Consider the following 15,735-nt stretch of genomic DNA (forward strand, 5'->3'; position numbering starts at 1 on the left):
AGAACCTGTCCAGGATGCCTGCCAAAAGGGACCAGTACGAGAAGAAGTACCGGGTCCCTGACGGCACTCCTTTGTGCCTTAGGGGACAACCGACCCCGGATTTGGTTGTCTCGGCAGCGGCCAAGAAGAAAGCCGGGGGGGGGCCTCGCTTCAACTTCCCCACCAGACGGCGAGGGAAAGAAACTAGATGCCATGGCCGACGAGTCATCTTGTCGGCGGCGACGACGATTAAGGCGGCCCACGCCCTAGCAATTGTGGCCTGCTACGACAGGGAATTGTGGTAAAAGATCGCCCCCCTGTTGGACTTCCTCCTGGACGACAAGAGGGCAGAGGCCCTGGCAATCCTACAGGAAGGTGAGGTGGCATCGGACCACACCATAACGGTGGCCACAGACATTGCCTGCACCGGTTTCCTCCTGTTGGCCAATGGCGTTTGCCTACGACGGTGGGGGTGGCTCAAGGCGACGGATTTCCGCCAAGACGTGCGAGCCAAGGTTTAGGACATGCCCTTCGACGGGAACAATCTGTTCGGAAAGACAGTGGATGAGTCACTGCAGGCCATCAAGACCGACACGGAGACGAGGCCTTAGGAGTTCTGCAGCAACGGTGGCCGCCCTTTCGGAACTCCGAAGGCAAGCAAGGTGCCTCCAAAGGATTCGGCGGCGGCTCCTCGACCTACAGTCAGACGGCCCGCTCCTCGTCGCAAGAAGCCTACAGGGGACGAGGCAAGTCAGGTGGATCTCGCCGTCGTCGCCAGAGAGGCCAAGGCGGCAAGGCTGCTTCCAAGCAAGACTGAACCGGCCGTTGCGTCGGGCCCCCACTGAAGCACCCCGGTGGGTGGCCGGCTGACAAAGTTTGTCAGCGTGTGGGAGTCCATCTCCACCGACCGTTGGGTGCTGGATGCCCTGGCCCACGGGCACACTCTGGAATTTCTAAAGAAGTGCCCCTGAATTCCGCCCGTGGCCAGGAAGGAAAACCACATCCCTCAACTCCTGTTAGAGGTAAGGTACTCAAGATACTTCCTCGTCAGAAAGAAGACAGGAGGTTGTCGTCCCATCCTGGACTTGCGTCGGCTAAACAAATACATCAAGGCACAGAAGTTCCGGATGGTCACCCTCCAGCACGTGCTGGGCCAGCTGGAGGAAGGCGACTTCCTATCGTCGTCAGATCTGGAGGAATGCGTACTTTCACATCGCCATCCTAAAAGGACACCGAAATTTTCTCAGGTTCGTAGTCCAAGGGTGGCACTACCAGTTCAAGGCCCTCCCATTCAGATTGAAGTCGGCACCCAGGGTGTTAACCAAGTGCCTAGCACCAGTGGCGGTGCGGCTGCGCCTGCAGGGGATCCACGTCTACCCCTACCTGGACGACTGGCTCATCCGAGCAGGGACAAGGGAATTCGCCGTCTAACACACAGCAAAGACCGTCCGGCTGATCACGGATCTGGGATTCTCCATCAACTTCCCCAAATCCCACCTGGTTCCGTCGCAGGTCGCGCTGTTTCTGGGAGCCAAGCTCGATACAGTAGCGCAGTTGGCCTTGCCGTCGGAGGAAAGAACGCAGGCCATCCTGGGCAAGGTACAGCGTCTGCTGGCCACGTACGTGGCCAGGGTGAGGTCTATCAAGTCCCTTCTCGGGATGATGTCCTCTTGCATCTATCTGGTGTGCCTGTGCAGGCTTCAGATGCATCCTCTGCAGGAGTTCCTCGACACCCGTTGGACGCAAGCGACGGGCAGCTTCGAGGACAAGATCTCGCTCAACGAAGTATTCCGCCAAGCAATTCGATGGTGGGGCACCCGCGCGCATCTCGCAGCGGGCACCCGCGCGCATCTCGCAGCGGGCACCCGCGCGCATCTCGCAGCGGGCACCCGCGCGCATCTCGCAGCGGGCACAGACTTTCAGACCCCAGCATACCAGGTGACGGTGATGATGGATGCCTCACACACCGGAGATCTTCACACGAGACGCCTGTGGCTCCCGGAAGAGAGGCCGCTCCACATCAACATACTGGAGCTCCGAGCAGTGTTCTGGGCCCTCAAGTCATTCCTCCCGTCCCTCAAAGGCGAGGTGGTGAGGATCTTCACTGACAACACCACCACAATGTTCTACATCCGGAAGCGGGGAGGAACCAGATCCCAAGCCCTGTCCAAGGAAGCCCAGGATCTGTGGCACTGGGCCGTTGCCCAGGGGATGTTTCTGGTACCTTTTCATCTAGCAGGGATAAAAAACACCATTGCCTACTCACTCAGCAGGGAGCTGCGCTCGTGCCACGAGTGGGAACTATGCCAGGGTCAAGTGGATCAACTCTTCCGGCGATGGGGCAAACCCCAAATCGACCTGTTCGCGACGGCGATAAACTCCAAGTGCCAGAGGTTCACCAGCCGGTTCCCCCAGCCGAGGAGCATGGGCAATGCTTTCTCGTTCCCCTGGGACAGCCTGTTCCTGTATGCGTTCCCGCCGTTGCTGCTCAGGCTCATCAACCAACTCGAGAGGTCCCGGTGCAGGATGATCCTTGTCGCACCGAGGTGGCCGAGACAGATATGGTTCCCGGACCTTCTGGACTTGTCAGCATCCCCACCAGTCAAACTGTCGACAGACGCAGATCTTCTCTCCAGAGAAGGAGGCGCCATTCTTCATCACGACCCAGAGTCGCTGAACTTGCAGGCCTGGCTCCTGCAGCACAAGAGTTTGGAGGGTACGATATCCTGGCTGACTGCAGAGAGGTTCTTGCAAAGGCCGGGGCGTCCTCAACTCTCAAGTGCTACGGACACAAGTGGAAGAGGTTCTCTGTCTGGTGCCGTGCACAGAAGATTAACCCTCTACGGATTACAGCCCCTCAAGTGCTACCGTACTTACTGTCACTGGACAAAGCTGGACTAGCTCACGCTTCCATCAAGATACATCTGGCAGCGATTTCCCGATTCACCAGAACTGCAGGACGGTCGTCCCTGTGGTCTCATCGCCTGGTGAAGGAGTTTACGAAAGGGCTGTTCCGGTCGTTCCCGCCGGTGAAGGCTCCAGCCCCGGCATGGGAGCTCAATGTGGTGCTGACCAGGCTCATGGGCCCGCCATTCGAGCCCTTGCATTCAGCTCTGTTGAAGTTCCTGTCGTGGAAGACAGCGTTCCTTGTGGCCATCACCTCTGCACGACGCGTGGGAGAGATTCAGGCCCTTTCCTGCAAGCCTCCATACTTGACTTTCCACGAGACGAGGGTGGTGCTGAGGACGCACCCCTCCTTCATGCCCAAGGTGCCGTCGGACCGCCATCTCAACGAGCCCTTGGTGTTACCAGTCTTTTTCCCGTCGCATTCGTCGTCGGCCGAGAGGACTTTGCACTCACTGGATGTAGCTAGAGCGCTGAAGTTCTACGTGGACTGAACAAAGAGTTTTCGGAAGACATCATAGCTGTTTGTGAACTTTGGACCTGTGAACCAAGGGAAGGCTATCTCGAAGGCTTCCATTTCCAGATGGCTCTCCGGCTGCATCATGCACTGTCATCGGTTGGCAAACCGACCGTTGCCCGGCCGTCCGAGAGCCCATTTGACCAGAGCGATCGCTGCTACCACGGCGTTCTTGTCTGGTGTGCCCCTGCTGGACATCTGCAGGGCTGCTACGTGGAGGTCGACGCACACCTTCACGAGATTCTACTGCGTCGACCGGGATTCCAGGGAGGAGTCCAGAGTCGGCCAGGCAGTGCTGCGCAATCTGTTCGCTTAAGGTGAGCCTGGTGAGGAGGTAAGAGTTGCTTAATGTTGAGTTTTATGTAATGCTTAATGTTGAGCCTTGCCACCTCCCGTGGTTGTGCATGTGTATACTGCTATGTATTCTTATATTCATGAGCATGTTAATCCATGCCAGACCCCATGCGGGAGAAGGAACAAGTTACTTACCTGTAACTGTTGTTCTCCAGCATGGGTCTGGCATGGATTCACATGCGAACCCTCCCTCCTTCCCCTCTGCGACTCTTCACTTGGTCATACTGCCACTTTGCGTGCTACCAAATCTGAGGATGGCTGCCAGGGGCGGGGCTTCGGGAGAGGGCAGTCATTGGCTGGGGGCAGTATGACCCAGAGACCAGTGATTGGTTACTACTAAGAAAGACAGACCAGAAACGAAACTGATACTGATTTTTTCTTTACAGAGGATTCCCAGCCTGACGATGGGGAATATTCATGATCATATGAATCCATGCCAGACCCTTGCTGCAGAACAACAGTTACAGGTAAGTAACTTGTTCCTTACAAGCGGCCTGGCTCCTGACCAGCTGAACCTCCACCATGCTCAGTTCTCTGAGGACAACTGGGACATCATTCAGGAGCCTAAGAGGCTCTCTACGCGGGCCTGGTTCAGGCTTTTTTCGCACATCTGCTCGTTCCGAGGTCGATACCTGCCACACCTATCTGGCGGCCATTGGGGCCTAAAAGAATTCCCTAGAGCATGTTTTTTTCAGCGGCCAACACTCTGGCCAAGGCCCACCTCAAGGGGTTTCCAGGCTTTTTCCTCTGGTGCACAGGCCTCATCCAGTTTAGGACCTCAACGTGGTTCTTGCGGTCTTGCAGTGCAAACCCTTTTCGCCGATGGCTTCGGTGGACATCAGGCTGGTGACACTGAAGACAGCATTGCTGGTGGCGCTCACTTCGGCGCACAGGGTCAGTGAGCTGCAGGCTCTTTCAGGAAGTCTGATACATTGTTCGTCACGTTTGGGGGCATGTCTACCGGCACCCAGGCTTCCAAAGCTTCTTTCGTGCAGTGGATGGTCCATGCCATTTCGGAGGCATATAAAGTCATGGGCAAACCGGCTCCTGAGGGGATTCATGCCCATGCGGTCAGCGCTAAGGCCACAGCCATCGCATTTCAGAGGCATGCTTCCTGGGATGTCATCAACAGGGTGGCTACTTGAGCCAGGTGGCTACTTGAGCCACCCCATCGGCATTCTGTAAGCACTATTCCCTGCATACCAGTTCCAGGCTTGATTCAGCGTTCTGTCAGGCGGTTCTGATGAACCTGTTTGCTTCGTCCAAGATATGAGGCAGGTTGTCATGGCTCCACCCTGTGGTTTTGTTCGGTGGAATCACCCACAAGGATTTAGGAAAGGGGACAGGTCGTATGAGTAATTCAAGTTACTCACTCTAGTGACTAGATTACTCATAGTCCTTAGTCGCCTTTCCTCCATATGTCCCACCCTCCTTCCCTCGATTGTATGCCAGGGGCTAAAGTATTCAATATAGCCACTTATTAAAGCGTCCAATGTGTTCCAAAGGGGACTGAGGTGAGGCGCCGGAGGGCAGGTCCTTTGGGGGGTGTTCCGACACAAAGGGTTGCGCACCCATGCACGCTGGACTAAATTTAAAAGGAAGCTCAATTTTTTGCTGCCAAAGATTCCGGTACCGTCATCATTTTGGGGGACGCCCACAAGGATGCAGGAAAGGGGACTAAGTACTATGAGTATTCTATTCACTACAGTGAGTAACTTGAATTTTTCAAGCCTAAAATGGGGATTTCTTTTCTGAAACGTGACATCCATGACACATGTGCAAAAAAGGAAATATAAACACAGAAGTGGGGAAAAAAAGTAGAACATCTCTTTTTCCACTGTCTTGAAAGGTTCCAATTACATTTGTTGTATGCATGCAGGCAACGTCTGCCCATTGCATATGGAATGAGCAACAGGTGACATGTATTTGTGTGCCCATGCCTATGTTAACTTGGTTGTGTGCTCAGTTGTGTGTCTATCTACATTGCAGAAAATGATGCAGGAATCCTATACAGTAATGCCAGAAAGCAAATGCTGATTTCCACAGTTCCCACAGTCCTTACTCTCCACCTTAAACGATTCCACCAGGTAAGCCAAGCAAATATTTACATGTTTCTTGTAAATCTGCTCCTTGTAATGTTTTCATAATCGCATTTAAGAAACCTTAAACATTCTAGGTGCCACTCTGCTGACAACATTAGATGACTGTCCTGTCCCCTTTCCTCCATACTTATGGGTGTCTGTGGGGATGGGACTGGTATACTTTTGGCATAACAAAATTAATTTCCCTTTTACATTTGTTGTGTTGCACAGAAGGTACAGAGGCGAGGGTGTGGGTGTAGCCATTCCTGCCAACTCCGCCCACCCGCAAACCCGCCAGTCCTTTTTTCCGGGTCGACAGGATGGATGCTTGGCATAGCATGCACTTTTTTAGTGAGCAGCTATTTCCCAGGGCCACTTTTTTGGCTTTCTTTCGTTTGATTTCTTTGCCATTCGGTAACTTCGATCGGCCTTTTATGGCGGGTGTCAAAGGTTTCACAGCCTGTGCTTCGTGTGGCAGGTATTTGGCGGCACCAGACTCCCACATGCATTGCCTAGAGTGTCTGAGCCCCCAACCCAGGTGGGTGGCCTGTTCCTCTGGTCACACGCTTTCCCTGAGGAATATTCATCGAAGATTGTCGAAGTGGAGAGATCTTTTAAACGCGTTGTCTCTGTGTGAGTTGAAGGAGTTTGTTTCCTTACATTCTTCCAGACATCAGGTAAGTCAAGCAACCCACATTACTGGAGTACGCTCCGAGGCCAAGTTGGCTTCTACCGCTGTCAAGAACACTGCGATTCATTTAGGTGCTTTTTCTGGAGCTATCTCTGAGTCCCTTGGTGAGGACTGTCCAAGGTCTAGAACCGGGTCATTGTTACATGAGGTGACGCCTCAGCTTTGAAAATCTACCGGGCCTAAACAGAAGCCTGAGGGCCATCAGCCTTCTGAAGCAAAATCAGAGGGTCCAACAGGATCTCACCAGAAGCAGAACCCCATATTGAGCAAGACTGCTTGCGCCTCTTTCCTTGTTTCAAACACAGGTTCTAAATCAAGCATAACCTGTCAGGAAATGCCTCATCCTGCCAAAGAGGAAATGCCATTGCAGGCTCAGCGACCAACTCCCATTAAAAGGGCTGCCATAGACCAGGCCAGACAAACGGATTCCTCTGTCATGGCTTCCTGCTCAGCCCACGATATTTCAAAATGTCCTCACCAGAGTCAAAACCATCATCCCCGAAAAGATCTCCACAGATCCCTCTTCCTACGACTGTCTCCAGGGAGGATTTTGTTAAAGTGGATTGGTCTACTATGACCACCTGGTCTACCTCTTACCCCATATCATTCTCTTCCCTCAGGTTTGGAGCTCCTTCTCCGGTCATGAAACCAACTTGGTACCCTAGACCTACACCATCTTGGTCTCAATCTGCCTCCCCATCTTGGACTCCCTCAGCGGTGGCGCCTTTGACTTCTTCAGAGGATAGATTTTTTGAAATATTTCAAAGGATCATGATCCAATGAAACGTTACTTTAAACATTTACTAAAAGAGGTGAAGCCTCAGAATATTCCTCTACCTCCTCCCTTGCCTGTTCCACTTATAGTCCTGGCCTTCCTGTTCCTCTGGTTGCAGTGCCTGTTAACATTGCTCCCAATTCAGAGTAACCCTCGCAGGAAGTGCAGAACACTTTTTTTTCTTGTATCTTTATTTGTTTTGGTTGTAAATAACCTTTCAAATAGAGCAAAAAGAAAAAAGAATAAAATCGAAATTTTAAATATGTACTATTTACATTTGAAATATGTGCTTTTTAATCAGTATGAGTTTAAAATGTATTCATAGGTTCAATATTTGACTATGAGAGTCTATTCTGGTTAAAATATACAACATGTTTTAAAACAATTTAAGACATACAGGGTCGCGGGTTTGCTAGCAAAGGATTTTACATTAGCATTATATTGTGTTTACACGATATAGCACAGTTTGCTTTCATGTAAGGTTGCGAATTCCATTCCTAGAATGTTGTCCATATATTCATTTGCGTTCTAGTATAATGTGCGATTATCTATGGGGTTCTAGCTCAGTTGGTATCCACTAAATCACAAATTGATATTCTTTTTCACGTCTCTCGATTCTCTAAAGGCTTGCTTGTGTGTCTATAACTCAAGCTTCAGTCACTCACAAAATCTACATGTGGTATTTTAGTTCTGATTTTTCACTCAATACACTAATAGTGCTCTGGTAGGCCATAGGTTAAAGCACAGTTTCATTAGATAGGTGCAGTATTTCTGGTCTTGGAGTCTTTGAAGGTATTTTGGAATTTGATTAAGTGATTTTGGTACAAAATTGCCATTTCTGAACGCCTTATATTGATTGCACTTTGTCCACGTTGCTCCCCATTCAAAATGCCATCATTTTTGTTTGGCATGGTTAGGATTGCTTATTAGTAACTGTTCTTCTATATCAGCTTTCTTCATAGCTGTTATACAGTAGTCTTTCCAGGTCATTAACGGGTTATGATGTTTTCCGTCCATCAAGGATGTAAGAGCTGGTATAAGGCTTGATGCAAACATATTGCTCATCAGTCACTTTCGGAAGAGAGTCAAAGCATGTCAAGCTACAATAGTGGTAAGAGAAAATAAGCCTAGTTCATAACGAATGAGTTGTATGGTGAAGCTTTGTGCAAGAGATACGATTTTTTTCTAATATAGGCCTTCTAGATAGTCCCATTTAGGGTGATTTTCTGGTTGTTGGGCCTCAGCTCCATATATAACCACAGGTATAACATTTTGTATATAGACATTTACAACAGGTAGACAAGAAAATGTACCATATTTTCGATGTGTTAGCATTGCTTGGGAGGTCATTGATTCATTCCATTTTCCGTTTTTTATTTCTTTTTTGTAGGGTGTGTGCTGAAGGTTGTCATTGATGTTTTGTCCTAGGTATTTGAACTCTTGAATCATCACAAGTGGTTGTTAATCAATAGGGAGTTTTCAAGAGCATATTTTTCTAAAGCATTGTGCTTTTTCTGGAGATCTATGGGCGTCTCATCTAATAGTACGAGGTCATCCGCGTAGAGGAGCCATGATATCGATGACTGGCCAATTTTTTTCAGCGGGAAGGATCTAATGGTTTCCAAGTGTGTGTGTTTATGTCACTGATATAAAAGTTAAATAGTGTGGAAGCTAGTATGCAACCCTGTTTGCGTCCTCGATATGTGGGGATAGATTGGGATAAGAGTCCCTCTTGATCTCTGATTTAGCTTCACTTTTATGGAAGTGTTTAAATAAAATTGACAAAGCAGGTTAAGTATGTATGCTGGGCACCCAACCTTCATTAATGTTCACCATAGTCGGTCTCTAGAGAAGGAATCGAAAGCTTGTTTAAAATCTTTAAAGGTTAGATACATCGGTTGATTTGATAATAGTACTTGCTTTTTTATAGCTGATGGAGTAAGAAGATTAACAGATGTCCCCAGACCAGTTGCGAAGCCTGATTGGTGTATTTCTTTTTTTAAACTTTTGTTTATTGGCAGGAAGTCAAGACAGGTGCAACATAAATTGCGCAGCGACAAGCAAACATCATAGCAGCGCACAAAGACATTACATCATAACTATTATAGACATCTCAGGCTGGGGGAGAGTTGAAGGCGTAGAAGGGCACAAATGTCACATTTCTTATGGTGAGTTGGGTTGGACTAGTGGGGGAGTAGAGCTCCATTCGCCCTCTTCTCTATTGTTTAGGTAGCTGCAGAATTCTGACCACACATTTCTTGTGCGGGATGACATGGGTAGATATCCAATATACTCCTCTTTGCACGTTTGCATCCAGGTGAGGGCTTTCAACCACATCTCAAAGGTGGGGGGGGGGCGCGCGCGCCTCCAACACTGCAATATGCATCTTTTGGCAACAATTGCACTTACATTAAAAAATGTTGACATTTTCCTTTCATTTTCTCCAACCCAGATTCCGAACAACAAGGCTAATGGGTCTAGGTCTACTGGGGACCCAATTATCTCTGAAAGCGCCTTTGTCACTTCCCTCCAGAACAGACTCAGAGCAGCACAGGACCAAAACATGTGTATATGATCTGCCTCGGTGGATTTACATTTCGGCATGTGTGGGTCAGGGTGCGTGTAAATTTCGCCACTCTGTGCGGTGTGTAATAGAGCCTATTAAGGAGTTTGTATTGTATGCAGCGGAATCTGGCGCTAAGGGAGACTTTACGTGTGTGTGCACACTATTTGCTCCACAGTTCATCAGTGATTTCTGTTTCCAGCTCCCCTGCCCATGCCTCCCATGGTTTAAGGGATGTAACCTCTATCTTTTCCAGCTGCATTTTGTACAAAGAGGATATCATGCCCCTGCCTCCTGCGGAATTTGATATGTATTGGAGTTCAGGTGAGTCAGGGGGTTTGTCCGGGTATGAAGGCCACAACATCCGTACCGCTGCTTTCAGCCTGTAGTATTGTAGCATCTCAAGCACGGAGTTGGAATATTTGGGCCGCCATGTTTGAGGAGTAATAAACGTACCGTCGGGGAATAGGTCGGTTAGGGCTCGATAGCCCAGGTTTTCCCAGTGCTGCAAGAGGTGTTGGTCATGCGTGGGGGGGAGTCCGGGGAATTGGCATATGGGAAGCCACTTGTAGTATGGGTGTTGTTCTTGCCTAGGGTGCAGGATACTCCTCCAAGCTCTGATCGTGGTGGCCACCGGGTCTGATGGTGCGTCCGTCTGGAACGTGTGGTGTAATAGTAAGGTCATGATGTTGGTCCCTTCCCCAGCCAGTTTCTCTAACTTTACGTGTGGGGGCGGGTTCGGGTGTGTGTACCAGTGGGTAGCATGTTGGGCCTGTGCCGCGTTCCAGTACGGTAATAGATCTGGGGACGTGAAACCCCCTTTTCCATAGGGTAGGTTCATGTGCTGCCACTTCTTACGAACCGCTCCAGAGTGCCAAAGAAATTGGGCGCACTCCGAGTGGAGCCTCTTGAAGTATTGCTTCCCGGGCCACACTGGTACATTGACAAAGATTTAGAGGAGCATAGGGACCACTATCATTTTTATTAGGGAGAGTCTACCCGCAAGGGATAGTGGGAGATTGCGCCATTTGAGCATCTTGGATTCAGCGAGCTTTGCCATTGCCTCGTAGTTATCAGCCAATAAGGAGGCTTTGGTTAGTGACACTTTAACCCCGAGGTATTTAATGCCACCCGGGGACCAGCGTAAGGGGTATTCGCACGCCGGTTGTTGAGTTGCTATAGTGAGAGGGAAGATGTCTGATTTGGAATAGTTGATGGTGAAACCGGAGTATGTGCCTATTTTTGTTATGTCTCGGATGATCGGGTCTAGGTATGTGGAGGGGTTTCTGACGTATAGAAGTACGTCATCCGCGTACAGGGAGATGATTTCCAGTGTGTCTTGTAAGCGAATACTTTTGCTGGTGTGTCGTTCCCTCATGTGATCAGCCATGGGTTCGATGGCGAGCGCAAAAAGGATGGGGTAGAATGGACATCCCTGGCAAGTGCCTCTGTGTAGCGCGAAGGGAGAGGAGGGAATAGAGTTGACCAGCACCCTAGCCAATGGTCCTGTGGATAGTAATTTTATATAGATCATGTTAGGTCCTACTCCCATTTTCGCTAGCACTGCCCATAAGTATTGCCATGAAACCATATCAAATGCTTTTTGGGCGTCCAATGATACCGCCACTGCGGCAGCCTTTGGATTCAATTCTGGATAGTACGTTGAATAGATGGCGGATGTTGAGCGTGGTAGTGCGACCGGGGATGAATCCACTTTGGTCGGCGTGGACTAGATAGGGCATGAATGGGAGGAACCTGTTGGCGATAATCCTGGCAAAGATTTTCACGTCTGTGTTGATGAGAAAAAGGGGCCTGTAGGACCCACATCCGTCCGGGGGTTTCCCTGGTTTAGGGAGGACTGTTTTTAAGGCTTCTCTCAAAGACGGGGGGAGAGTGTTTAGTCAGAGTGATTCGATCCAGACCCCGTACAGTGCAGGTGCTAGTATGGCAACATGCTCCCGATAGAACTCAGATGTGAGCCCGTCAGGGCCCGGAGCCTTGCCCTTAGGAAGGTCTGAAATTACCTGGACTATCTCATCTAAGGTAAACGGAGCGTTGAGGCGCTCCCTGGTATCCTGGGAGATAAGGGTCATAGGAATACTTTCGAGCAGGTCGTCCAAGTCCCGAGCTGTGTGCTCAGGCTGGGGGCCATATAGGTCGGCATAAAAGCTGGCGAACATGTCAAGAATAGCTTGGTCCGACCAGTGTCGCAGACCTTTTTCGTCTATTATGCTATCAATGCGAGTCCTTCCGCCCGCACCAGCCTGGCCAGGATTCTACCCGGTCTGTCTCCCTAGCAACATCTTCGGGCTGCAACCGGACAGGCATAATATCGCACCTCACGCAAGGCGTGTGCCTCAAATTGTTCCATTTCTGTTCTTATTTTTGCTAGGGTTGCTGGAACCGGTGTGGATACGTACTCTTGTTCTAGGGTTTTGAGCTTGGTTTCGGAAGTGTTTAAGGCCTGCCATATGGATTTGAGGACCCCGGCTTCCCTAGAAATACACATCCCTCTGATGTACACTTTAAATGCCTCCCAGCGGGTCCCTTCAGGTGTGTCAGACATGTTGTTGTTTTCAAAGAATGTGTTTATGTCCGCTAGGATCTCAGCCTTAAAGACGATGTCCGACAGGGCGTCAGCCTTAAAGCGCCGTGGAGACAGTGTATTACCAAGCTGTATCTGGAGCAGCACGGGGGAGTGGTCAGAGAGTGTGCATGCAAGGATCTTGACATCCAACACCCTACCCACGTGGCCACCCGACAGGAGGAACACATCTATTCTTGATGAGCTATCATGCACCGTTGAATAGAAAGTATAGTCTCTTTCCTGGGGATGGAGCGTTCTCCACACATCATGTAGGTTCAGGGAGCTCATATGTGTATGGAGTCGTTTGGCAGTTCGAGTTATGGCCCTACGAGTAGTAGTAGTTCTATCCAGGACGTTATCCAGTATAAGATTCATGTCCCCCCCACCCCCAAATAATGGGCACTTCTGCATATTTCATAAGGATGGCAATTAACGTGTCTATAAATTCAGGGGAATCAGTGTTGGGTGCATATGTGTTGACGAGCATGCATTCTTCGTTGGCTAAAGTACAATGCAAAATCACATATCTACCTTCTGTGTCAATGTGGGACGTGTGGAGTGTGAAGTTTACTGATTTGTGGATGAGGGTAAGAACTCCCCTGGCTTGATTGGAGTATTAGGTGTAATATCTGTTGGAGCCCCAGGTTCGTGCTAGGTTTGATGATAAGAGTTTTAGAGCGTGCGTCTCCTGTAATAGGAGTACTTTGACCCCATGTCTTTGTGCATATGCCGTAATCTTACGAGACTTTGTAAAATTCGTCAATCCCCGAACATTCCATGTCATTTTAATAGCCATGCGGGTAATTTATGGGACATCCCTAGCGTAGAATCTGTCTCTAACTCCTGCCATATGCACTGTGTTGGCGCAAGAACGCCTCTCATTAGAACCAGTCTCGACCATCCTGCTATTTTGTGTATAACATTCCCCAACTCAACCACCCCCCACCCTCACCGCCCTGTATAAACTAGCAGTGTGTCGATACCCACCCCTGGAGCGAACAACCCCGTGCCATCCCCAACTCGGCAACGCCTGAGAAATCTCCCAACCGGGGCTTGAACACAAACCTTTCACCCCAAGGGGCATTGCAGCTGCAGTGGGGGCTGCCGCTGCCGTCCGACCCACATTAGTTAATGCATTTGTAATGATGCCACATCATTAATCATTTGAACGGCTGCAGAAACATAGGTTACGAAGCAAGGACACATTTGTTTTAGAGTAACAAGGACATGGCTAGAACTGCCTTAGGCCAGTTGGCGGCAGTGAGGTATGGCTACTCGAAGTTCGGGCCCAGTGTGTGGTGTTATAATCAAGAGAGCTAAGGGTGCATCCCACTCAGAAATTTGCGTTCTTGATGTATTGTCATAGGGCCACGATGGGTCCACAGTGGGCAGTGAGGGAGAACTCCCAGCTCAATGGGGGTGCCAGTATTCAGTCCACCACAGCCACTGGGGTCTTCCACAGGAGCCTGGGAGGCCTGGTATTAGTCGTCGTCCATCGGTTCCTCTGGGGGATCGACCAGCGAGATCTGCGCCTCGACGAACTTGACAGCCTCCTCCGGGACCGTAAAAAAATTAAGTTTATTGCGATGGGTGAATTTCAGACGAGCAGGGAAGAGTATTGCGTACTCAATTTTTCTGTCTCATAACATTTTCTTCACCCCACCGAATTGGCGCCTATCCATCTGCACCCCCACCGAAAAATCTGGGAAAATCCTAATGATTTGTGAGTCTAGCCTTAGTTCCCCTTTTGCTCTGGCCAATCGGAGTATGTGGTCTCTGTCCTTATAGCTCAATAGTTTTGCAATTAATGGTCTGGGGAAGTCTCGAGGTTTAAGTCGAGGTGCCAGGGAGCGATGTGCTCTCTCAACTGTGAAGAATGGTGAGAGCTCGGGGTTATCGAGGAGGTCTTTAAGGAGTTGTTCGATCGCAAGTTCTATGCGTCCCTTTAGCGCCGATTCAGGGACTCCCACTATGCGAATGTTGTTTCTGCGGGACCTCGATTCAAGGTCATAGCACTTAGCTTTGACCTGTTTCATGTCCCGAACGAGCTCTGTGACTGTGGTTTGTAGGGTATGAACGTTGTCCTCGTTAGTTCCTATTCTCTGCTCTGCTTCAGTGATCCTGGTCCTGTGCTGGTTGATTTTCGTTCTCAAGGAAGCTACATTTGCGTTGATATCGTCAAGCTTTTCGTGGAACGATGTTTTTCGCCATGGATTCCATCATCCAGATAGGTCTGGTTGCGGGGGGTCCGGCTGGATCCCTCCATCTTCCTGTGCCGCCGAAGAGGATGCCTGGTCCATTCTAGGTGCTGCCTTGGTGAACCTGTCCATAGCGCCCACTTTGCTGGAAGCCCGCGCCCTGTTGGGCATTGCTGTGGTGGGAGAAAATTTCCGATTAGGTAGGTTGGTGGTGGCCGCAGGTTGGGCCCCCAAGGGGAGGATGGTAGTGGGTCAGCGGTCGCAGCGCGCAAGTTACTCCGAAGCGGTGGGATTGGTATCATCCAGACAGGGTGGAGAGGGCCAGTCTGTAGCGAGGCAGCGATGGCGGGCAGCCGCAGGCAGAGAGGAGTCAGAGGAATGTAGAGCGCTGGATCCCGCAGGGGCCCTGCAGCAGCCAAACCCGCGTCAAAGCGAGCGAGCCGGGGATGCCCGGCAGCCTTATGTGGATAATGCCTCTTAAGGGTGTTCAGGAGTCCGTGGGGCCTCGATTCGCTGGAGAGACCGGCAATGGGCCCCTCACTGGCCCAGGAGGAAGTGACTCTGTATCCAGCTGTGCCCGTTGGTAGAGTAAAGCGGCTCACCCCACAATGGGGCTCCGGAGCGCAGATCTGCAATAGTAGGAGCCCCATCCCAAGGCCATGCGGATTTCAATAAGCTGAGAGCCTCGCGGGACACCACAATGCAGGTCCATAAAGGATGGCCGCACGGGGGTGGTGAAAAAATAGGTTGCAGCGGATGGGTCGAAGGCACCGTGGGCAGCGACAGTTGGCCGCCGAGTGTAATGAAGTGGAGGGTGGGCAAGGCCCCCGCTAGGACGGCGCGGCAGAGCGCAGTGCAGCCACCATCACCCAACTTGCAGCCTTTGGGTCGGCTGGGCCCGTGTGTTCCTCAGCGCCGGTCCGCACCTCTCAGGGGCCGTGCCCTGCCCCACGAAGCCAAGTTCAGACAGGGGGCCAATGGGGCACAGGCCGCGGCCGGATCCGCGCAGTAGCAAGCACCTCTCAGCTCAGGAGCGCTCTGGGCCCTGGGCCCGCAGTTGTAGAGGCCACGGGAAGAGGCAGCGCT

At 50.6% G+C, this 15,735-nt stretch overlaps 1 protein-coding gene across 4 annotated transcripts in view; it reads left to right on the top strand.

Moving 5' to 3' along the window:
* The window catches only part of USP45 (ubiquitin specific peptidase 45), a 3,631,241-nt gene that overhangs the window by 3,224,715 nt on the left and 390,791 nt on the right, over positions 1–15,735 (top strand). For all 4 annotated transcript variants that reach the window (XM_069606397.1, XM_069606399.1, XM_069606400.1 and 1 more), the window contains one exon: positions 5,744–5,841. In XM_069606397.1, coding sequence (XP_069462498.1) covers positions 5,744–5,841 — 98 coding nt within the window. The remainder of the gene's footprint in view (positions 1–5,743; positions 5,842–15,735) is intronic.

Source organism: Ambystoma mexicanum, chromosome 4p (genome assembly GCF_040938575.1).
Source record: "Ambystoma mexicanum isolate Mex_15411 chromosome 4p, UKY_AmexF1_1, whole genome shotgun sequence".
Classification (NCBI taxonomy): Eukaryota; Metazoa; Chordata; class Amphibia; order Caudata; family Ambystomatidae; genus Ambystoma; species Ambystoma mexicanum.